General features: G+C 41.6%; 1 protein-coding gene across 3 annotated transcripts in view; it reads left to right on the top strand.

Moving 5' to 3' along the window:
• Positions 1–24503, top strand: part of NID2 (nidogen 2) — an 80866-nt gene that overhangs the window by 31779 nt on the left and 24584 nt on the right. For 2 of the 3 annotated variants that reach the window (XM_049897983.1, XM_049897982.1), the window contains 7 exons: positions 3523–3672; positions 4109–4354; positions 6020–6220; positions 9508–9738; positions 16709–16852; positions 17732–17860; positions 18845–18988. In XM_049897983.1, the coding sequence (XP_049753940.1) occupies positions 3523–3672; positions 4109–4354; positions 6020–6220; positions 9508–9738; positions 16709–16852; positions 17732–17860; positions 18845–18988 (1245 nt within the window). The remainder of the gene's footprint in view (positions 1–3522; positions 3673–4108; positions 4355–6019; positions 6221–9507; positions 9739–16708; positions 16853–17731; positions 17861–18844; positions 18989–24503) is intronic. The other variant, XM_049897984.1, reaches the window with a different exon arrangement.

Genomic DNA, 24503 nt, shown 5'->3' with positions numbered 1-24503 from the left:
TGCACCTGCCCCTCCACCCTTACCTTTCTTCTTTGTTCTTAATACCATTCTCCATACTGAATAACGTACTTGTTTATTGACTGCTGAGGAGCCCTGGTGGCACAGCGGTTAAGAGCTCAGCTGCTAACCAAAAGGTTGGCAGTTTGAATCCATCAGACGCTTCTTGGAAACCCTATGGGGCATTTCTACTCTGTCCTATAGGGTCGCTATGAGTCAGAATCAACTTGATGGCATTTTTTTTTTTTTAATTTGCCCAGAAGAATTCAGCATCAGGACAGGACTTTTTCTCTCTTTCACTCCTTGCTCCTAGACCAGTGCCAGCTCCATAGTGAGCTGCCAATAAATATCTGTTGAATTATTGAATGAGTGAAAGAAAATTGGCAGGGGCATTTACCTCTCACCTGACAAGCTGCCTTGAAAGTGTTAAGTGTGCAAATCCATGTGTGCACCTGTGTGTGGAGAAGGGGGGTGGGCAGTGGAGGGTGGAAGAGGGATTATAAAGTGAGCCTTAAATTCCTCCTGATTAGGTGAGAACTGACCTTTTTCCCTATCTATTGCTGGAAGAGTGAGTTCCTCCCAGAGAATGCAATTTCCTCAAAACTGTTACCTCAACTTATAGGCCAGCTTACCAATAGCTATTTAACCCATCGTAAAACTACAGTTTCAGCCTCATAATAGCCTTTCATGGGAGCTCAACCATGATTTATTAATTTTTTTTGTAGAAAAATGCAGTCTGCATTCCACTTGTAAATGTTTTCACAAGTTGCATTTGTAAGTTGCCAGCTGCATTGCTGTGTCTCTATCATAGAAAGCCATGGCTTCTTGTTTTTTAGTTAAATTAACCTAATTCTCCATATCTTTTTTTTTTTTTTTTATGGTCTCTCCTGCATTCCAAGTCTCTCCCTGCTTCATAGTCCACTCTGAGAATAGGAATCAGGTCAAAGAACGTGCTTTCACAAAATAACTGAAATAGAGTAAATACAATACAAATCCATCATTTCTTTAATGTGGGGGGCAGAATAGTGTGTAGGTTTTTGGTTTTATTTTTACCTGAATATCCTAAAAATAATAACCTTTAGACCAGCATCAAATTGCCTTTTTATCTTGGTGCTTAGATGTACTTTAAGAGAAATGTGATTTCGGGTAATGCAGATGTGAGAAAGGGGGTGTCATCCCACTTTGAGAGACGAGGAGGCCAAGGCAGACATAGTTTCTGCAAAGACTGAGTCTTACAGCCTTACTCCCTTGTGTTCTGAGTTATGAGGGGCAGCTGATGGTGGTGAACACAGGAGTGTGTGAGCCCCCTGAGCTGCTCTTCTGAGCTGGAGAAGTCCAAGGTCTTGACACACCCAAGTTACATTGATTTCTTTTCATTCAAAATGTCCCCCTATCCTTTCCTCAAAGTAATGAATGATAAGTGGTATATAATTTTCTCCATAGCAATAGCCATGTTTTTTTTAATCATTTCTACCTTTTTTTTCTGCCTTGAGTTTTGCCATTTCCTGTTTAAAAATGTTCAACATTTTGCCTAATTTTCTATTTTTATCAAAATGGAACTTCTCAGTCAAGTCATCAAGACCTTATACCAAATCTTCAGTTGACTTTATTTACAGTTTCCTAATCAGATATTCCACTGGTTGGAGTCAAGTTGTTATCTGTTTGTCCTGCCAACCCTCCACTTGCTACTTCTTCAGGGGTCGGTACAAGCAGCAGTAAAGCACTGTTCAAAGCTAATGCTACTGTACTACTCTCACTTCTTCTGACCTGTGCTTTTGGAACCTGTTGTGATATCCTGCTGAATAATCTCTACTGTCTTCTACCACTAAGCCTGACTTAGGAAGTATGACTCAAATCTTGCTTGCTGAACCCATTTTGACTCAATGCGAACACCTAATCAGTTCCTTCGCTTAGCTGTCATGATCTAGATACTTGGGGTCCAAAGACCAAAGGGGAGGTAGTTGGGTACAGGGGTTAAGAACATGGATTCTGCAGCCATACTTCATGGGTTCAAATCCCAACATCAGACAAGTCACTTCAACCCTTTGTGTCTCAGTTTTTTTAATCTACAAAACAGAAATAAAAATAGTTCCTTCTTCCTAGGCTGTTGTGCAATTTAAAAGAGTGAACTGTAAAGCTCTTAGAATACTATCTGCCATATATTAAGCATCTAAAAAAAAACAAAACCATCTATCTGCCATATATTAAGTGTTAGTTTTTATTTTCACTTGCTGATACAAAGCCTTCTACTGGCTGCATCATTACAGATATGCTGCTGTATCTTCCCCATTAGCTTGTTTGCTTTCTGTTCTCCCCTGGAATACTGGGTGAATATTGATCTTTTAATTTCTTCTATCCCCTCTCATTTCCTTCTTTCAAAGCTAGACATGGAACTACCACTTAGCTTTTCCTAAGAATAGGGTATCTTTCATCCTCAGAGCTGGCACTTGACACTAGTCAGTGTTTAACACTAGGATTCTGTGCCATCCCTGAGTCATCAGCATGCTCCTGGAGTCAGTCTCCAACCAACTCCAGCTCCTGGGGACCAGGAGGCAGAGGTGTGTGCTGCCACTTTGCCACCTTGTGGCCATGCTTGGGATTCTCATTCCCCAGTATCCTGGGAGAAAGCCCCCTCTGCCACCCCTGACCACTTACCATGCCTGACCCCCTTGACCATTTCCTTTATGGACAATGACCTTTGCTCCAATTCTCTTGCAGTGCAAATGGCCCCTTTTTTCTTTTTTAAATGGGCAAAGTGAGAGATTGAAGGAACAGCTACTAAAGCCTACACTGGTTCACCATGGCTGCCTAGAAACATGTAACTCTGGCCTAGACCTCTATACTAACCCCCGCCCCCCAAAAAAACCAAGCCCAGTGCCATCAAGTCGATTCTGACTCATAGTGACCCTATACTACTGTAAAGAAATTCTTCTTTGCCACAGTCATAATGAATCCTTTTCTTTAAGGTGTATATCTGCTCTTTAAGGCTCTTTTTCCCTCTCGGGAAAAAAAATTTTTTTTTTTTTTTTTTCTGGTAGCTATAGCCCATGCTTTTAAGTTTTATGTAAGAGAAAAATTGTTAAACACGAAAACCACATTTGACAGTTTCTCTTTGGCCTTCCTTTCAGGATGTCATTACTATTTGGTTGAACCATATAAAATTGCAAATATTTAACCATTTTGATATGTGAAACTGGCAGTTTCATACAGTTCAACCTAACATACACTTACTGGTTTGCTTTCATTTTGCTGCACTCAAACCACAGCAGTCCAGTCTCCTCTGAGTTCACCGACTTTGCAATGAGACCCATACGGGAGCAGTAAGCAGTACTTCTTGTCAGAAGACAAAGCGATTTAGTTCCCCTGGGTTGAATGTTATTCCTGTCTCTTAAACATCAAAACCTATTTGTTTATTGCAAATCTAAACTGATTTTATGGAGCAGATGCTGTGTCTATGAGGAAGCTTGGCTGCTGCAATGCTGGAATCACTTTGTTCTTTTAATGCATGTTTGTTTTATTTTTCAGTCTTCACGTATAACGCTGCCAACAAGGAAACCTGCGAACAAAACCACAGGCAGTGCTCCCAGCATGCCTTCTGCACTGACTACACCACCGGCTTCTGCTGCCACTGCCAGACCAGGTTTTACGGAAACGGGAAGCACTGTCTGCCAGAAGGTGATTGGTGCAGGCTCCATGGGGGTCGGGGGTTGCTCTGTGTATATTCCTGCTGCCTGCTCATTTCTAGCTACCTCTGTGAGCTCTGCTGTGTCAGTTATGCGCCACCGCTGCTTGAGTCAAAGAGCTAGCAACTCATAGGTGCTCAATAAAAAATGCTTGCGGAATGAACATATTTGGGCTCATTTCCAATTTGAGGGTTATTCAGAAATTTTTTCTCCAGCTCATTAGAGCCAAAGTTGGGGGAAGAGAGGGAGGATGGAAGAAAACACAGACCTGTCTATTTCTTAGATGAATAGTTGGTTGGTTTGGGAACTGGTTAAAATGACTTTCGAAGGAGTGGGTTTGGGGAGTTGTCAGTGGAATTATTTTACTTGTGTGCTCCCACCCTCAGCCTGGGTGAAGGCCAAGGATGACTGTAATTGCTGTCGTTCAGGTGCACCTCAGCGAGTCAATGGAAAAGTGAGCGGTCACCTCCGCGTGGGCCATACGCCTGTGCACTTCGCTGACGTGGACCTGCACGCTTACATTGTGGGCAATGACGGCAGAGCCTACACCGCCATCAGCCACATCCCACAGCCCGCGGCCCAGGCTCTGCTCCCCCTCACACCCATTGGAGGCCTCTTTGGCTGGCTCTTTGCTTTAGAAAAACCAGGTTCAGAGAATGGCTTCAGCATCACAGGTAAGTAGAGAGTCTGGGAGTCTAGGGGGGTGGTATTCAGCATTGCTTCAGCGGTGATGCTCCTTGGGGCTGGACCTTGGGATTTATACAGTGAAGGACGCTTGCTGTTTAATGTTCTAGAGCCATGGGTGCATAGTTTTCTGACTGGAGTAGGAAGAGATGGTTTGGCCTTGCACGATTGACTTTTGACTGACAGTGATTTCTTCTAAATGTTCTCCAAGCTGCTCTGAGAAATAGGATGATTCCTTCTGGAGCATTTGTGTCCATTCCAATTCATTGAAGCTTACTTATTGGTCAGGCTTTGCTTGAGTTACTATGCACAGATCTGTCAAACAGGGATGTAAAAACTGTAATTTTAAGGCGCCTGGAAGAGTTAAGTACTCGTCTGCTAAACAAAACGTTGGCGATTCAAACCAGGGCTTCGAGTCAGTTCACTCTGGTTGAACCCCTACTGAGAATTTACATTTCTACCCCAGATATGCTGAATCAGAATCTACATTTTAACAAGATCCTCAGGTGCTTCTCAGACTTGATCCCTACTGGTGGTTCTCAGAATTGATCCCTAATTAGCAGCATTAGCATCACCTGGGAACTTGTTAGAAATGCAAGTTCTCAACAGGGGTTCAAACTGGAATGAACCAGTTCAAAACCCTGGTTCAAACCCACCAGCCACCTCCAAGGAGAAAGATTTGGCAATCTGCTTCCACAGAGATCACAGCCTTGGAAACCCTATGGGGGAAGTTGTGACTGTGTCCTATAGGGTCACTGTGTCAGAATCGACTCAACAGCAATGGGTTTAAAGAGAGATGATTTTCTTTATGGGAAAGAGGGTGGCTTTCTTCCCTCCCCATCCCCAGGTCCCTCCTGTCTCTGAGAGAGCAACATCTCTCAGACTTTAAGCTGCACACACATCACCTGGAGGTCTTGTTGAAATGCAGATTTTGATTCACTAGGCCCCAGATGGGGTCTTTCAGTGTGCATTTTCAACAAGCTCCCAAGAGATACTGTTGCTGCTGGTCCAAGGACCACTCTTTGATAGCAAGTATGTATAGGATACTTTTGGATTTCTTCAGCTTCCCACCTGAAAAGCTTGTTTTCTGGTAGATTTATCTTTATTGCACATGAAATAAAGTGCTGTGAGAATCGTTCTTCCCCACCTCCAGTGGCGGTGCTCCAGAGCGATTCATCGGATCTCGGCTTTAGTCGAGGTCTGATTAAAATCTGGGTTCAAAAGTAAATAGATAAAATATAGTACACCCAGTTAAATTTGCATTTTAGCTAAACAACAAATAATTTTTAGTATCAGTATGCCCCAAATATTGCATGGGATATACTTATACTAAAAATCTTTTGTTTGTCTAAGATTCAAATTTAACTGATGTCATGTTTTTTTTTCAAAACTATATATGGCAACCTTACTTCTCACGGGAAAAAAAGTGCCTACAAAGAGATGTGGTATGAGGCAAGATAAAACCACACGCTTTAATAACATTTCTTGGAAATTTATGGACTCAGCAGTTCAGTGTATTTAGTCTTGGATAGCAGATAACCTCTTAGGCACCATCTCTAACAACAGCAGAAATTGGAAGGAGAAAATGTCAACTGGTAATTGTGTAAGCAAGGCCACTTTTCATCCCTTTGTTCTGAATTTTTTTCCTCTCCCAGGTGCAACCTTTACCCATGACATGGAAGTTACCTTCTACCCAGGAGAGGAGAAGGTTCACATCACTCAAACTGCTGAGGGACTTGACCCAGAGAACTATTTGAGTGTTAAGACCAACATTCAAGGCCAGGTGCCTTACATCCCAGCAAATTTCACAGCCCACATTGCTCCCTACAAGGAGCTTTACCACTACTCTGACTCAGGTATGTTGTAACCAGTTTTTTCATCTGTAAAATGGGGATGGTAATATCTCAAAAGCTTGTCCTGAGGATTAAATGAATTCATACATGGAATATCTTTAGAACAGAGTGTAGCACATAATATGAGCTCAATATTGCTTTCATTATTTTTGTTCTCCTTATTGTTACTGGAGACCTGGTGGCACAGTGGTTGAGTGCTTAGGTGCTAAAAAGGTTGGCAGTTTGACTCCACCAACTGCTCCTTGGAAACCCTGTGGAGCAGCTCTACTCTGTACCATAGGGTCGCTATGAGTCGAAATCGATTTGATGTCAATGGGTTTGTTTTTTTCCTTGGTTTATTGTTATTATCAAATATAGTATAAATGAGCAGAGTTCTGGCTGCTATACACAGGAGTATCAATGTCCCTACCCAGTACTTTCAAATAGTAATCATAACATTGTTTATGGAGATGGGTAGGAATTGTATCATTGTAAACACTTTTTTAACAATCATGATGCCTGGGGCATGGAAAAATATTGATTATTAGACTTTATACTTGTCCTGTAACCTGCTTTCGCTGATAGCTTCAGCCTGCTTTAAAATAACAGAAAGGATACTGCACAGTGTTGTAAAATTAATATTGGGTTTGGAGTCAGAAAATAGGACTTCATATCTTGGATGTGCCATTTAAAATCTGTGGAAAGGTCACTTAACATCTGAAAACCTATTTCCACATCTTGGGAATGGTAATAACACCTTTTCTGACTCCCTTACATGGCTGATAATATGTGTAAAATCTGATGCATTCTGCGAAACACTGCCTGAGTGAAAGATACTGACTCAACCTGCTGCTGTCTCGCACGGTGGTTTGGTTTGAGTTGTGCCTTCCCTTCCGGTTCCTGCTTCTCCTGAACTGTGAGTGCTGGAAGCCAGACAGGAGAGGGAGGGGAGAGAACAGGAAGCTGAGTCTCAGACTGCGCACACAACAGCTGATGACCAGATAACTTAGACTGGGCTCTGGACTCACCAACTCAGATTGAAAGGACCCTTTCCTTTCCTTGGAAATCTTCAGACCTACTTAAGTGAAAGGCGGTGGAAGCTATGTGCGATATAGAGATGGATTAGTTAAAAACTTGAGGTCTAGAGTCAGGCAGACTTGACTTCCCGCTCCACCACCTACCAGCCTCACAAGCTTGGGCTAGTTATTTGACCTCTGTAAACCTCTGCCCACGGGATGGTAGTGCCTACTTCACGGGGCTGTTGTGAGGATTAAAGGAGGAGATGCATACAGAGCACTTGGTGTGGCTGACACATAGTAACATTTATTCTTTGCTTATGATTACAGCAACAATTGCAGTACCTCCTCCCTGTCAGTTCTTTGGCTTTGTATCCACTCAGGTTCTAGGGATTGCCTTGTGAGTAAGTATTCCATATAAACTCAGGGAGTTCCCGAGGGTACCTGCTCCAGCAATTAGTTGAAAATGTAATTAGAAAGTAAAACATTCTTATTTCTCATAGTTAAAAGGTCGCACAATAAGCTGTTGTGTGTGTGGAATTGCTAAAGGTCAAGATATACAGTGAGACCAACATAAATGCATAATTGTCATTATTTAGCATTAAGATCTAAGAATGAATCTCAGGAGATTGGAACACTTATACACTGTTGGTGGGAATGTAAAATGGTACAACCACTTTGGAAATTGATTTGGCACTTCTTTAAAAAGCAAGAAATAGAACTACCATGCGATCCAGCAGTCCCACTCCTTGGAATATATCCTAGAGAAATAAGAGCCTTTACGCGAACAGGTGTATGCACACCCATGTTTATTGCAGCACTGTTTACAATAGCAAAAAGATGGAAGCAACCAAGGTGTCCACTGACGGATGGATGGATAAATAAATTATGGTATATTCACACAATGGAATACTACGCATTGATAAAGAACAGTGAGGAACCTGTGAAACATTTCATAACATGGAGGAACCTGGAAGGCATTATGCTGAGTGAAATTAGTCAGTTGCAAAAGGACAAATATTATATAAGACCACTATTATAAGAACTTGAGAAATAGTTTAAACTGAGAAGAAAACATTCTTTTGTGGTTATGAGAGGTGACAGGGAGGGAAGGTAGAAGAGAGGTATTCACTAATTAGTAGATAAGAACTACTTTAGGTGAAGGGAAAGACAGCACACAATACAGGGGAGGTCAGCACAACTGGACTAAACCAAAAGCAAAGCAGTGTCCTGAATAAACTGAATACTTCGAAGGTCAGCAAAGCAGGGGCAGGGGTTTGGGGACCATGGTTTCAGGGGACATCTAAGTCAACTGGCATAATAAAATCTATTAAGAAAACATTCTGCATTCCACCTTGGAGAGTGGCGTCTGGGATCTTAAACACTAGCAAGCAGCCATCTAAGATGCATCAGTTGGTCTCTACCCACCTGGATCAAAGGAGAATGAAGAACACCAAGGACACAAGGCAATTACGAGCCCAAGAGACAGAAAGGGCTACGTGAACCAGAGACTACATCATCCTGAGACCAGAACTAGATGGTGCCTGGCTACGACCAATGACTGCCCTGACAGGGAACGCAACAGAGAACCCCTGAGGGGGCAGGAGAGCAGTGGGATGCAGACCCCAAATTCTCATAAAAAGACCAGGCTTAATGGTCTGACTGAGACTAGATGGACCCTGGTGGTCATGGCCCCCAGACCCTCTGTTGCCCCAGGACAGGAACCATTCCTGAAGCCAACTCTTCAGACATGGATTGGACTGGACAATGGGTTGGAGAGGGATGCTGGTGAAGAGTGAGCTTCTTGGATCAGGTGGACACTTGAGACTATGTTGGCATCTCCTGCCTGGAGGGGAGATGAGAAGGGTGGAGGGGGTTAGAAGCTGGCGAAATGGACACGAAAAGAGAGAGTGGAGGGAGAGAGTGGGCTGTCTCATTAGGGGGAGAGTAACTGGGAATGTGTAGCAAGGTGTATATAAGTTTTTGTGTGAGAGACTGACTTGATTTGTAAACTTTCACTTAAAGCACAATAAAAAAAAAGAGTGAATCTCAAAAGACTAAGTAGTTTTGCCATATACCAGCCTCCACAAACTGTTTTAGTAGTAAGATATATATGTATGTATTTTTTTATATGAGTTGGTAAACTATGATTGTGCAACTATTTAAAAGAATAAGTGTATTAAGCAATAACAAAAACTATGGAGAAAAACTTACCCCATAGGCAAATCTCTGTATCTCTGTCTCTTCACGCTCTCACTCGCTCACAAGTTTGTCTCTATAATGCATCTATTACAGTTGTGACCTCCACAAGTTCCAGAGACTACTCTCTCACATTTGGTGCCATCAACCAAACATTGTCCTACCGAATTCACCAGAACATCACATACCAGACCTGCAGGCATGCCCCCAGACACCAGGCCATCCCCACCACCCAGCAGCTGAATGTAGACCGGGCCTTTGCTTTGTACAATGATGAAGAAAGAGTGCTTAGATTTGCTGTGACCAATCAAGTTGGCCATGTTGAAGGTAAGGTTTTCCTTTTTCCTGTTGTTGGACATGAATTGCATCTCACCTTCTTTCTTCATTCCTTTTTGAGTAGCCTCAGAGCGAGGGTCACTGAGTGCCAGACTGTGTTACGTGCTGGGGTGCAAAGACATATAAGGCAGGGTCTCTGTCCTTGAGGTGGAGACAGAGGAAAAAATAGAAACTTTCAGAACAGTGTCCCTTGCCAAGGCCAGGAAACGAAACAGTAGATGAGGCTGGTCTGCAGCAACACCCAATTGTGTGTACTAATCTGTGTCGGTATATATCTGTGAACAAGACAGCAGAGCTGCTGCCCTTGTGGAGCCAAGTTAGGAGGGAGAATGATACCGATGAGTATGTGTTGTAATAAGTGCAGGATGCTATGAGCCTAGTCTGGAGGCTCAGGGAAGATGACCCCGAGAAAGTGACATTTTAGCTAAAACTGATGGGAAGAATTTCACCCAACCGAGGTGGGGCAAAGAACCAATGCCTGGAAGACAAAACAAATTAAAACTGTATCAGTGAAGAACCTACAGCTAACTTCACACAGAGTGGTGAAAGACTGCTTTCCCCCTAAGATAAGGAACAAGACAAGGATGCTTGCTCAAGATTGTACTGGAGGTTCTAACTAGGGCAATTTGGCAAGAAAATGAAGCGAAAGGCATCCAGATTGGAAAGGAAAAGTGAAAGTATATTCTCAGGTAAGTAAAACTATTTATTTTCTCAGATAACATGATTGTATAGCTAGAAAATCCTAAGGAATCTACTAAAAAATATTAGAACTAGGGTTTAGTAAGGTTGCAGGATACAAGATCAATATGCAAAAATTAACTATTTCTATATAGTAGTAATAAGCAAAATGAAAGTCGAATTAAGAAAACAATTCCATTTCAGAAAAATAAAATACTTGGGAGTAAATTTAACGAAAGAAGTATAATATTATACTCGGACACTGAAACCTACAAAACATTTTAAAAATTTTTTAGAATTGTGTTTTAGGTGAAAGTTTACAGCTCAAGTTAATTTCTCATTCAAAAATTTATACACATATTGTTTTGTGACATTGGTGGCAATCCCCATAATGTGACAGCACCCTCCCCCTTATCATCCCTGTGTCCATTTGACCAGCTCCTGTCTCTTCCTGCTTTTTCATTCTATTTTTGGACAGGAGCCGGTCTCGTATATCTGATTGAACTAACAAGCTTGTTCCTCATGCGTATTATTTTTTGTTTTATAGTACTGTCTAATCTCTGTCTGAAGAGTGGGCTTCAGGAATAGTTTCAGTTCTGGATTAACAACGTAGCTGGAGGCCATAGTTTCGGAGGTTCCTCAAGTCTCTGTTAGACCGTTAAGTCTGGTCTTTGTATGTGAATTTGAATTCTGTTCTACATTTTTCTCCTGCCCTGTCCAGGACTCTATTATTTTCCCTTTCAGGGCAGTCATTGGTGGTTGCTGGGTACCATCTAGTTCTTCTGGTCTCAGGCTCGTAGAGCTTCTGGTTCATTTGGTCCCTTACTCCTTTGGGCTAATATTTTCCCTGTGTTTTTGGTTTTCTTCATTCTCCTTTGCTTTGAGTGGGATGGGACCAATAGATGTATTTTAGATAGCCACTCACAATCTTTTAAGACCCGGGATGCTACTGACCAAAGTGGGATGTAGAACATTTTCTTTATAAACCAAGTTATGCCAGTTGACATAGATGTCCCCTGAAACTATGGTCACCAGGCCTCAGCCCAAGCTACTCTGTCCCTCACAGTGTTTGGATGTGTCTAGGAAACTTATTTGCTTTTACTTTGGTCTAGTTGTACTGACTTACCCTGTATCGTGGGTTGTTCTTCCCTTCACTGAAGTTGACCCTTGTACAAAACATTTTTTAAAAAAAGGAGGCCTAAATAAATGGAAACATGTTTTATGTTCATGGATTGGAAGACTTTATACTCTTAAGATGTCAGTACTTCCCAATCCCCATCAGAATCTCAGCTGACATCTTTGCAGAAATTGACAAGCTGATCCTAAAATTCATATGAAAACTCAAGGATCCCAGAATAGCCAAGTAATCTTGAAGAAGATGAAGAAAATTGGAGGGCTCATTTTTTCAGATTTCAAAACTTTAGATAATCAAGACAGTGTAGTACTGGCATAAGAACAGACATGCAGATCAATGGAATAGAAATGAGAATTCAGAAATAAATACTGTTATTTACAGTCAGTTGATTTTCAACAGAGGTGCCAAAACAATCCATGTGGTAAAGAGTAGTCTTTTTAACAAATGGCTCTGAGACAACTGGACATCCACATGCAAAAGAATGAAGTTGGGTCCCTATTGCACACCATATCCAAAATTAACTGAAAATGGATCAAAGAGCTAAAACCATAAAACTCTCAGAAGAAAACAAGGGAGTACATTTTCATGACCTTGAATTTGGCAAGGATGTGGAGAAATTGGAATGCTCATACATTGCTGGTGGGAATGTAAAATGGTGTAGCCATTTTGGAAGGAGTATAGCAGTTTCTCAAAACATTGACCCAGCAATTCCGCTTCTAGGTATGTACTCAAGAGAAATGAAAACATATGTCCACATAAAAACATGTAAACAAATACTCATAGCAGTATTATTCATAATAGCCAAAAGGTAGATACAACCCAAATGTCCATAAACCAATGAATGGATTTAAAGAATGTGGTATATTCATTTAATAGAATATTATTCAGCCATGAAGAGGAATGAAGTACGGATACATGCTGCAACATGGATGAACCTTGAAAACATTATGCTAAGTGAGAGAAGCTAGTCAGAAAGGACTGCATATTTTATGGTTTCATTTATATGAAATGTCCAGAATAAGCAAATCTATAGAGACAAAAAGTAAACTAGTGGTTGCCTAGGTGTGGAGAGGGTTGGGCAGATGGGAGGTGAAAGCTATGGGGTATGTGGTTTCTTTATGGGGTGATGAAAATGTTCTAAAATTGATTGTGGTGATGGTTGCAGAAACCTGTGACTATATTAAAAATTGTATACTTTAAATGAGTGAATTTTATGTATATGAATTATATCTTTTTTTTTTTTAAGTTGTAAGAAGAGCAAAACAAAATAAAAGCTCTAAAGCAGTAGTTCTCAGACTTGATGAGATGCAGATAAAAATGTTCTGGGCAAGTCAGAGGATGATCCTGTGAAGTCAGGGAACTCTACAGATAGGAGGGGCATTTGCACTGAGTCAGATCAAGGAGACATTTTAATTCTGGAAGCCAGTAGGTAGTATTTTCCCCCAGAATTCAAAAAGTATGTGAGGAGAAAAAGAATGTCCTCTTCATCCAGGCTCCATGCTGGTACTTGTCAGTCCAGAAACAGCACCCCAGAGAGGTGACTCTAACTGACAAGCAATTCTGGGCTTCATTACTGGAGTGGAGGCCTCCTTAAGCCTCCCCAGACTCAATGAGGCTCATATGGAAGCATTACTTAAGACAGCAAGATCTTAAGGAAAGAGAACTAGACCTTTCTCTGGGAGACAGAGATGACTTCCAATGAGAATCCTGAGTCTGTTGGTTTGGTTTTAGGAAACTTGGTTAGGGGTGCAGGTATTGGGTGTCTGGAGATGGAATTGTAAGGTAGTGAATTAATAACATGAAAATGTCAGTTGATTTTAGAGGAACATGTAAATTTGGAAGAGAAAGATTGTTATTGCAGATTTCTCAAACCTGCTGTTGTCAAGTCGATTCTGACTCATAACTACCCTATAGGACAGAGTAGAACTTCCCTCTAGGGTTTCCAAGGAGCAGCTGGTGGTTCTAACTGACGACCTTTTGGGTAGCAGCTGTGGCTCTTAACCACCAGGGCTCCAGTGCAGATTTTTTAAGGAGCAACTTAAACAAAAACAGCTGAGGAAAACATCCTTTACCTATCAAAGTCCCATTTAGCCCTTTGCTGGGTGTAAGCTCTGATATGTAAAAATAGCCATTTGTGCAAGAGACTCCCAGGCTATAGAGTCCTGTTCAGATTGTGAAATCATTTCGGGAAACATATACCTCTGGGTATGTTTTTCTCAGAGACGTACCAAACATGGAGCCAGAGAAAGCCAACAAACTGGCAAGTACCAAGAGCTATTCTAAGTACCTTACATAAATTAACTCATTTGATCTTCACAACAACCTGTATCCCAATGGAGGATGTTATTATCCCCATTTTACAGATGATGAGCCTGAGGTATAGAGGTGAAGTAATTTGCCTGGGCACAGGTGGTAAATGGTGAGCTGGGATAGACTTGATTGGCCTGGGACTTCCTCATAATTTAGATCAAATTTTCAAAAAAGGTAATGGGTATTTTTTAACCCTTTTTGTTTGAACTCTACTTCATCTACCCAACATAAAACAGCAATATTGTTTATTCTACCTCAATAGGAGAAAAACAGCAGGGTGCGGGGAGGGGGAGAAAAAAGAAGAAAAAGAAAGCAGCAACAAAAATCTTTTTTTCATCCCCTCTTGATGTGTAGTAGTATCTTGTCTTTTGCTTTTTCCAGAGGGAGCTATTATCTAGTTGGAATGCATGTAAAACAACACAGCTGCCTGTACCTGGTGTGGGAGCATCATGGTTTCCCAGGGTTTAGAATGTACTATTGTCTTTTCCAGTGAGTAACCGGAGCCTGCAGCCAGTGCTGACTTCCCAAAACCACCCCCACCCCCCACCCCCCGCCCCCCACCCCCCACCCCCTGCCCCCAACCAATTGTTCGAGTTTCACGTATGAGTTGGCTGTTTTTCATGGGGTCATAGAACAGGATCCAGTAATGCTTCCTGTCCTTGCTCCTACTTCAGGGGTCCTTTGGGTGAATTGAGACTTTGGGCAGATGGCCATGCAGTAAGGCTGAACGGCTACAGCCAAGAACTGTTCATTTAAGGGAAACCACTTTTCCCCTCTTGATTAAATGAGTAAATTAGTTCCAGATCCTTTGTCAGAGTCAAGCAGTTTAAGAGGGTGAGTGTGAAGCAGAAAATGTCTTAAGAAGGATATTTCTATTCTTTACTTACTATAATAGGAGAAAAGCTAACAAACCATAGAGAATGAATAGCCAAGTGGTTTTAGAAATGTATGAAAAATAATGTTTTTGGAAACCAAATTCAGTGAACAGGCCTGGCTTCGAGGGCGTGACCTCTGTTGCACAGGGCCCTGCACTCAGGAAGCCCCCATGCTTGGCTTAATACTCTGTGGCGCCATCTTGAAATTCTTAATAATTTTTGGAAAAAAAAATTGCATTTTCATCATGCTGAGCTCTACAAATTATGTAGCTGGTCTTGCCAGGTAAATCAGCATAGCGAATTATGGACATTTTCTTCTCAATTTCAGGTAAACTAACGTATCTTGTTTAAGTCTGCAAGGCAACTATTTCCAAGTGGGCTGCTTTTTCTCTTCCTCCTCCTTTTAATGCCTAATAGGGTAATAAGCTCTTGACATCTGTGTATTCTCACGAGACTTTATGTTAGAATGTGCCATGGTGGAAAGTATTGAATTAGAAGGCTAAGCGATGTTGTTAGGTGTCGTCGAGTTGCTTCTGACTCGTAGAGACCCTTTAGGACAGAGTAGAACTGCCCCATAGGGTTTCCAAGGAGTGGCTGGTGGTTTTGAACTGCCAGCCTTTGGTTGGCAGCCAAGCTCTTAACCGCTACACCACCAAGGCTCCGTTAGTATTTGTGAATTAAAACGTGTTGAAGATTACTTTCTACCTTTGCTGAGTGGGCCAGTCATTTTGTATGGAATCTTCTTCTAAAATGAAGAAATAATAATAGGGGAGAATCAAGTTCTTTTCTTACCTTGGGCTTTCAGTGAGGACATGACCGCATTATTCTCAGCTGTAACATATGCTGGGCACTGACTCAGGAACTTGGTCCACACTATCAAGTTAATCTAGTAACCACAGCCCTAGTGGTGTGCTTCCTTCCCATCTGCCGCAGAGATCCAGAGGGGGAGGGATGAGGAGATAAAAAGGCACAGTGGGACTCCCAAGGATGTCTGCTCATTTGAAGAGCTAGGCTTATGCTGACATACTGAAGTTCATCAAGTTTAAATAGTGCTAGAGCTCTTTGTTGGTCCTTTGACTTGGCCTAGATTCTATTACTCCAACGAACATCATTGAGGTGAACCAATGATAAATCCATGGCCCTTCTTATTTTTAGGTAATAATAAGGGAATTATTTGGGCAATAATATGAGAATATTCTACTCCAGGAATATACTGTCATTTTCTTAAATAGTCGGAGTTTACCAGAAAGCAAGCGTGTCCCATCTGGGACCTAGCCAAGAATCTTAGTTCAGACTAACAGAAAAAAAAATGAAGGGCCCTGCCCTGGGCAGTGGGGCAAGCACTGGGGAAATGGCCAGATGTCCAGAATGACTGGGAGGAATCCAGTCTATGAGGTAGGAGATAGCAGCAAGTACTTAGGGTCTAGGCTAGGAGTTACCTTTTGGTAAGTCCCACCCACATGAAGTAAGGGGATGGCGAGACATGGGGGAGACAGTAGAACGATACTGAGTCCTGCAGGAAGTGTTACTAGGAAGCTAAAGCCATGTGTTAGATATTTTTATTCCCTAGACACAAACCTACTGAAAACAAGAAAAGGTTAGTTGTCACAGTGTAGGCAAGAGGAAGCCATTTTGAAATTTCACCCTACCCTTACCAAAAACCAAACGACCCTATAGAACAGAGTAGAACTGCCCCATAGAGTTTCCAAGGAGCACCTGGCGGATTTGAACTGCCAACCTTTTGGTTAGCAGCCGTAGCACTTAACCACTACGCCACCAGGGTTTCCACCCTACCCTTAAAAAAATAGTAGTAATTTTGCAAGGTCACCAGGTATGCCACAAAACACAGACAAGTAAACAGTCAGTTCCAGGGACACTTCTGTCTCCTTTCTGTGCCTTGGTTGTCCTCTCTTTACAATAGTCAGAGTGTGCTTTTGTTTTTATTTCCTCTCTACCCATGCAGTGGATTCAGACCCCGCTCCAGTGAATCCTTGCTATGATGGCAGCCACACATGTGACACAACAGCACAGTGTCATCCAGGGACAGGTTTAGCCTACACCTGTGAGTGTGCACCTGGGTACCAGGGAGATGGACGGAATTGTGTGGGTAAGAGCCATCTTCTTTGTTCTTCTTTCTTGTGGTCATTGTTTTTACTTTACCTGGAGTTATGTTTATAGAAGACAAACATTTGTCTTCCTTATTATCCCCACTTATCTATGAATTTAGTTATTAACTGAAAGCAGTCATTGAAAAACTAAAGCATATTCCTGGGTAAGTTTGAGAGGATAAATTGGAGTGAGTATTTGTGGGCTGGGACTTGTGAAAATAACATGCCTATTGCAAATTCTGGGATATTTTGAGTTCTTAAGTTTTGTGATTTTGAGCCTATATTAAGTAGTCTTTAGATTTATTGAGAAACCCTGGTGGCATAGGGGTTAAGTGCTATGTCTGCTAACCAAAGGGTCGGCAGTTTGAATTTGCCAGGTGCTCCTTGGAAACTCTATGGGGCAGTTCTACTCTGTCCAATAGGGTTGCTATGAGTTGGAATCGACTTGACAGCACTGGGTTCCATTTTGGTAGATTTATTAAAGTTTTAGAGGTAACTTTAAATTTCAGACATTGGTTCTATTTCACCTATTATATCCCAAAATGCAGTAGTAATTTTTTAATATATGTTTAAAAGGAAAAACTTTTATAATTTTTCTTTTTAATGCTCAATACTTTTAAAATGTTTAAAGAATTTTTAGGATGTGTGTTCAAAAAATATCTTCCTGAGTACTTGAATGACTTGCAATACATTTTCATTATTTATGATGATCTTGAAACATGCATCCATTTCTGGTGCTTAGAAATACTACATTTCAGTTCCTGTTTGGTCCACCAACTCTCAGTCCTACTGAACCTCATAGTGATAGAAAACATTGAGTTTTCAGGCTTTCCGCTCCTTGATTTAGGTAACACTTTTCTGTTCTCATTCCTTCTTAGATGTAAACGAATGTGCAACCGGTTTCCATCACTGTGGCCCCAACTCTGTGTGTATCAACTTGAAGGGAAGCTACAAGTGTGAATGCCGGAGTGGTTATGAGTTTGCAGATGACCGGCACACTTGCATCGGTGAGCACCAAAACCATTTCTCGTTTTGGCAGAAAGACTGCTGAACCTTGCTCTTTAATCCCTCTTCTGTACAGAAGCTCTGCTGTATGATTTCCTTGAAAACACCATCTACATTGAAATAGTCCAAAGCTAGCTCAGTTCAGCCCTGATTTTATTTCCCCCTTAATAGATATTTTTGGTGTTGAGTTATTGAAAAATGATTACCCTCGTTTGGAATTCCTGTGAGTCCTGGTATTTGGCCCAGTCATGTAACAAGTCTGTGAATCTCTGCAGTAAACACCCACAGCTCTTTATAGAGATCAAGTGCTTTTCAAATTAGAATGAAGTAGATGTGTAATTCAGAGACACTTGTTCTGCTTGAACAGCCAAGGAACTCCATCTGTAGTAGATACACCCTTTCTAGTGTTCTAAAGGGAACCCTGGTGGCGTAGTGGTTAAGAGCTGCGGCTGCTAACCAAAAGGTTGGCAGTTCGAATCCACCACGTGCTTCTTGGAAACCCTGTAGGGCCGTTCTACTCTGTCCTTTTGTGTTCTAAAAAACACTTTGGACCTAAAATATATACAAAAGAACTAGAATTCCAAATTCATCCGTTGATGGAGCTAGACAATAAATAGAGAAAATGCACTTTTTAATCTAGTGGGATGAAAAAAGTGGCAGTGATAGTAGAAATCTTTGTGTGTGTGTAGCAATTGCTCCAGGGAGTTATAAACTTTAATCAAGGACTGTTTTGATGACTGACCTTTCAAACCTACTGTTTTGACCACAAGCCCAGACCAGCACTTCTCAAACTTTAATATACACATGAACCATCTAGGAATCTTGCTGAAATTCAGATTCTGATTTATTGGGTCTGGACAGGGTCTGAGAACCTGCATTTCTTACAAGTCCCCACGTGTACCGATGCTGTGGGTCTGGGGACTGCAATGTGATCACCCGTTCCCAGGCCTGAACCCTTGGGAATCCTTGCCTTCTTCTCTTTTCAGTGATTGCCCCACCTCCCAATCCCTGTGAGGATGGCAGTCACACCTGTGCTCCTGCTGGGCAGGCCCGGTGCATCCACCACGGAGGCAGCACATTCACCTGTGCCTGCCTGCCTGGTTATGTGGGCACCGGGCACCAGTGTACTGGTGAGTACTTGCATGTCAGCTTCAGCTGGATGTGCATCCCCACATAGTCAGGAAACAGCCTTGGAATTGCCAGAAAAGAAACAGAGAAAAGGTTGTCCCTTGGGTCAGAAAGGGGGGCGGGGGACAAGGATGATTTTTCTTGGACTTGGTTGGTGAGCATATTATGGTTCTCCTTGGTGGAGATACTTCTTGAGAGCTGGGGAGGTACTGCCTGCTTATAACTTTCTGAGCCTTGGAGCTAGCATTAAAAAAAAAAAAAAGCCCGTTGGCATCAAGTCAATTCTGACTCAGCAACCCTATAGGACGGAGTAGAACTGCCCCATGGGGTTTCCAAGGACCAGCTGGTGGATTCAAACTGCCAGACTTTTGGTTAGCAGCTGAGTTCTTAACCACTGCGCCAGCAGGGCTCCAAGAGTTAACATAGGTTGGAGGAATTTAGGAAAAATAGAATATTTTCCTTTCATCTTTGAAAGAGGAAATCTCCATCCTTCAATCTCTCTGGTTAATGGCTTAATCTAGTACTTCCCGGCATACCCGATTTTTAGTTAGAGCAGCTTTCCTGGTCGAAGTGGTAGTTTAAGCAATCTTTAAACACGTATGCATTTTTTTCTCTATTTTTCTTCCTCTCTCCTCTTTAAGAACTTTACAGTGTAAAAGGATGTTAATGCGTACCTAATTGCTCAAAACTTTTCTCCCAGAAATCAAACTACCTTTAAGACTTTGTACTGTATGTTACCAGGAACACTAAACAAGGATGCAGGGCTGTCTCAATTTAACTTTGTCAGAAATAATAGAATGTGTGAAGCCGTTGCTTAAAAACTTCACATAACTCTCTAGGTAAAATGTTCATGGAGCTGCAGTTAGTAGTACTTTAGGAATTACACAGTGAATCCACATAAACCACTAGAGGTGTTCGGAACATCTGCAGTGACATGTAATTGGACTCGAACTCAATTTCATGCTGTTTGTCAGCAGCACCCACAAACTTATGGTGAAATGTGATACTGGGAATGAGAGAATGCTGGGAAAAGGGCTTTGAATGGAAAAAGGTCTGTCTGGGGAATTTAAATCTAAAAGGCAGGGTTTACCCCTCCTTGAACTGCTGCTTGCATCTACCACTGTACATCTGGGCCCACTAAGCTGGTTTACTAAGAACCATCTTGTAACTTCTGGGAGCTGCAGAGAGAATCTAAACAGCATGGGTTCCCCTCCCTCCTCAGCAGGTGTTTGATTCTTTCCCTTTCCTTGCTCCTTTTTCCCTTTGGTTTCAGCAGGACAGGCTGACTAGAGAAGCAGGCTGAAGTCACATGCTATTGTTGGAACAAATGTGTAAGGGCAGCACAGCCCTCCACTCTTTCCCAGAATGTGTCAGGCTGTTTGGTATTGTCTGAGTTGTGCTCTTCAATTAACTGATGTGCCCATTTCTTTACAGAAGTTCTACTGTATGGTTTCTTTTGAAAACTCACAATTTATGTTGAAATAACTCAAAGTTCGGGTCAGCCTTGTTTTTATTTTGTTGTTGTTTTCCCCTAAATAGGAATACTTGGTGCTGAGTTATTGAAGGATGTTCACTCTCAGTTGTGATTCCTGTTTGTCCTGGTGTTTGACTCAATCATGTAACAAGACTATGAAGCTATCTAATACTCCCAGCTCTAGTTAGAGGATCTGCGAGGCATACCCAAAATCCCTTTAAAGGGTCCTTTGTATGACTTTGATCCTTTGGTCTTAGATTTTTCAACAAAATGTTATATAATTACAGCTTTGGCTTTATTTCTGTACCACTTTCCTCTTTTTCCTTTACTCTCTAAACCAAATTTTACTTCTAGGCTGTATTATCCTAATGGTACATAGAAGCCATTTCTTAATTTTAGCATCTTTTCCCTCTGGAGGGGCTCAGGATTTTAAAAATCATCAAGTTCTGTTTCTTTCTTATTTAATGGTCCCTTCCTCAATTTATCACTCTCCTCTCATATTTTACTATTGGTATCAAGAAGAAAGGAGGCAGAACCTTCAACACTTTGCTTGGAAATTTCCTTAACTAGATAAACAAACACATCAGATAGATGTTCTGCTTTCCACATAAGCGCAGGAAACAATGTTGCTAAGCTGTATGCCCTACATAACAAGGAACTCCCCTCTTCCAGTTCCAAAAACATGTTCCTCGCGTCTTTTTGAGCCCTCGCTGACAGCATCGTCAAAGTCCAGATTTCAACTAACAGTGTGTTCTAGGCAATTTTCACTATCATACTGTAAGCATTGTCCTAGCCTCAGCCCATTGCTGGTTCCAATGCCACTCCCACCATTTTAAGTATTTGTTATGGTAGCACCCCATTTCCAGGTACCAAAATCTGTATTTGTTTTCTATTATTGCATAACCAATTACCCTAAAACTTAGTGACTTAAACACCAAATATTATTGGCTCATAGTTCCTGTAGGTAAGGATTCTGAGCATGGCTTAACTGGGTTTTCTACTTCAGGGTCTTATGAAAGGGATCAGCCAGGGCTGAGGTATCATCTGAAGGCTTGCCTAGGGATGGATCTGCTACCAAGTTTATTTACATGGCTATTGGTAGGATTCATTTCCTTGTTCGCTACTGCCTGGAGGCCACCCTCAGTTCTTTGCCTCATGGGCCTCTCCACCATGGCAGTTTATTTATCAATACCAGGGAAAGAGAGTGTGCTAGAAAGATAAAAGTCATAATCACAGACATGACATCCCCTTAATGTTGCTTTATTTTATTGGTTAGAAGCAAGTTACTTAAGGGAATTATAGACTTCGAATACCTGGAGATTGGGATCACTGGGGGTTACCTTACAGGCTGCCTACCACCCCAAGAAGCTGGATTACATGAAGGAAGAACATGGCATTAGGATTGGACAAAGACACATTAACAACGTGTGATATGAAGATGACACATCCTTGCTTGCTGAAAGTGAAGAGGACTTGAAACACTTACTGATGAAGATCAAAGACCACAGCCTTCAGTGTGGATTACGCCTCAACATAAAACAGAAATCTTCACGATGGGACCAATAAGCAACATCATGAGAAACAGAGAAAAGATTGAAGTTGTAAAGGATTTCATTTTACTTGGCTCCACAATCAACGCACATGGAAGCAGGAGTCAAGAAATCAAATGACATATTGAACTGGGTAAATCTGCTGCAAAAAACCTCTTTAAATTGTTAAAAAGCAATGATGTCACCATGAGGACTAACATGCACCTGACTCAAGCCATAGTATTTTCAGTCAACTCATATGCATGCAAAAGCTGGACAATGAATAAGGAAGGCCAAAGAAGAATTGATGCCTTTGAATTATGGTGTTGGAGAAGAATATTGAGTATACCATGAGCCGCCAGAAAACAAACACATCTGTTTTGGAAAAAGTACAGCCAGAATGCTCCTTAGAAGTGAGGACGGTGAGACTTTGTCTCATGTAATTTGGACATCTTATCAGGAGGGACCAATCCCTAGAGAAGGACATCATGCTTGGTAAAGTAGAAGGTCAGTGAAAGAGGAAGACCCTCAACGAGATGGATTGACACCATGGCTACAAGGATATGCTCATGAATAGTAACAATTGTGATGAGGCACAGGAATAGGCAGTGTTTCGTTCTGTTGTACATAGGGTCGCTTTGAGTCAGAAGTGGCTTAATGGCACCTAACAACAACCACCGCCACACCCAGTTACAGTGTGGTTGCTTTCCAAGCTTTCAGATTGTGGGAGAGGAGAGAATGAATAGTCGTTTCCCTGAAGACCCACACACATATCAGGTTGGACTAATCATGAAGGTGACTTGCAAAATAAGATTATAAATATATATAAAGATCTCCACAGTGTGCATGTGTCCCAGGGACTAAAGGATATTTGTTGGAGATTCTACGTTTTAGAAAGTGCATATTCTTTTTTTTATTGTGCTTTAAGTGGAAGTTTACAGTTCAAGTCAGTTTCTCATACAAAAACTTATACACACATTGTTATATGACCCTAGTTGCTCTCCCTACAATGTGACAGCACACTCCTTCACCCTGTATTTCCCCTGTCCATTCGAAAAAAAAAATTCAACCAGCTCCTGTCCCCCTCTGCCTTCTCATCTCACCTCCAGACAGAAGCTGCCCACATAGCCTCATGTATCTACTTGAGCTAAGAAGCACACTCCTCACCGGTATCATTTTATGTCTTATGCTCCAGCCTAATCTTTGTCTGAAGAGTTGGCTTTGGGAATGGTTTTGGTTTTGGGCTAACAGTCTGAGAGCCATGACCTCTGGGGTCCCTCGAGTCTCAGACAGACCATTAAGTCTGATCTTCTTACTAGAATTTGAAGTCTGTATCCCACTTTTCTCTTGCACCATCAGGGATTCTCTGTTGTGTTCCTTGTCAAGGCAGTCACTGGTGGTAGTGGGGCACCATCTAGTTCTTCTTGTCTCAGGCTGATGTAGTCTTTGGTTTTTGTGGCCCTTTCTTTCTATTGGGCTCATTTTTTCCTTGCGCCTTTGGTGTTCTTCATGCTCCTTTGCTCCAGGTAGGTTGAGACCAACTGATGCATCTTAGATGGCTGCATGCTAGCTTTTAAGACCCCAGATGCCACTCACCAAAGTGGAATGCAGAACATTTTCTTAATACACTTTCTTATGTTAATTGACCTAGATATCCCCTGAAACCATGGTCCCCAGACCCTCTCCCCTGCTACCCTGTCCCTCGAAGTATTTGGTTGTATTCAGGAAACTTCTTAGCTTTTGGATTAATCCAGTTGTGCTGACTTCCTCTGTGTTGTCCTTCCCTTTACCTAAAATAATTTTTGTCTACTATCTAATTAGTGAATACCCCTCTCCTTCCCTCCCTACCCTCAAAACCATCAAAGAATGTTTTCTTCTGTGTTTAAACCTTTTCTTAAGTTCTTATGATAGTAGTCTTGTACAATATTTGTCCTTTTGTGACTGATTAATTTCACTCAACATAATGCCTTCCAGATTCCTCCATGTTATGAGATGTTTCATGGATTCGTAGTTGTCCTTTATGGTTGCATAGTATTCCATTGTGAGAAGATAATATAATTTGTTTATCTGTTTATCCATTGATGGGCACCTTGGTTGTTTCCATCTTTTTGCTATCGTAAACAGTGCTGCAACGAACATGGGTGTGCTATTCATGTGAAGGCTCTTATTTCTCTAGGATGTATTCCAAGGAGTGGGATTGCCAGATCATATGGTACTTCTATTTGTAGCTTTTAAAGAAAGTGCCAAATCAATTTCCAAAGTGGTTATACCATTTTACATTTCCACCAGCCATGTGTAAGTGTTCCAGTCCCTCCACAACCTCTCCAACTTTTATTATTTTGTGTTTTTGGGATTAACGCCAGCCTTGTTGGGGTGAGATGGTATCTCATTGTTGTTTTGATTTGCATTTCTTTAATGGCTAATGATCGTGAGCATTTCCTAATGTATCTGTTAGCTGCCTGAATATCTTCTTTGGTGAAGTGCCTGTTGATATCCTTTGCTCATTTTTTAATG

The sequence above is a fragment of the Elephas maximus genome, chromosome 10 (genome assembly GCF_024166365.1).
Source record: "Elephas maximus indicus isolate mEleMax1 chromosome 10, mEleMax1 primary haplotype, whole genome shotgun sequence".
In the NCBI taxonomy this organism is placed as follows: domain Eukaryota; kingdom Metazoa; phylum Chordata; class Mammalia; order Proboscidea; family Elephantidae; genus Elephas; species Elephas maximus.
This window is presented reverse-complemented; position numbering and strand designations above follow the sequence as displayed.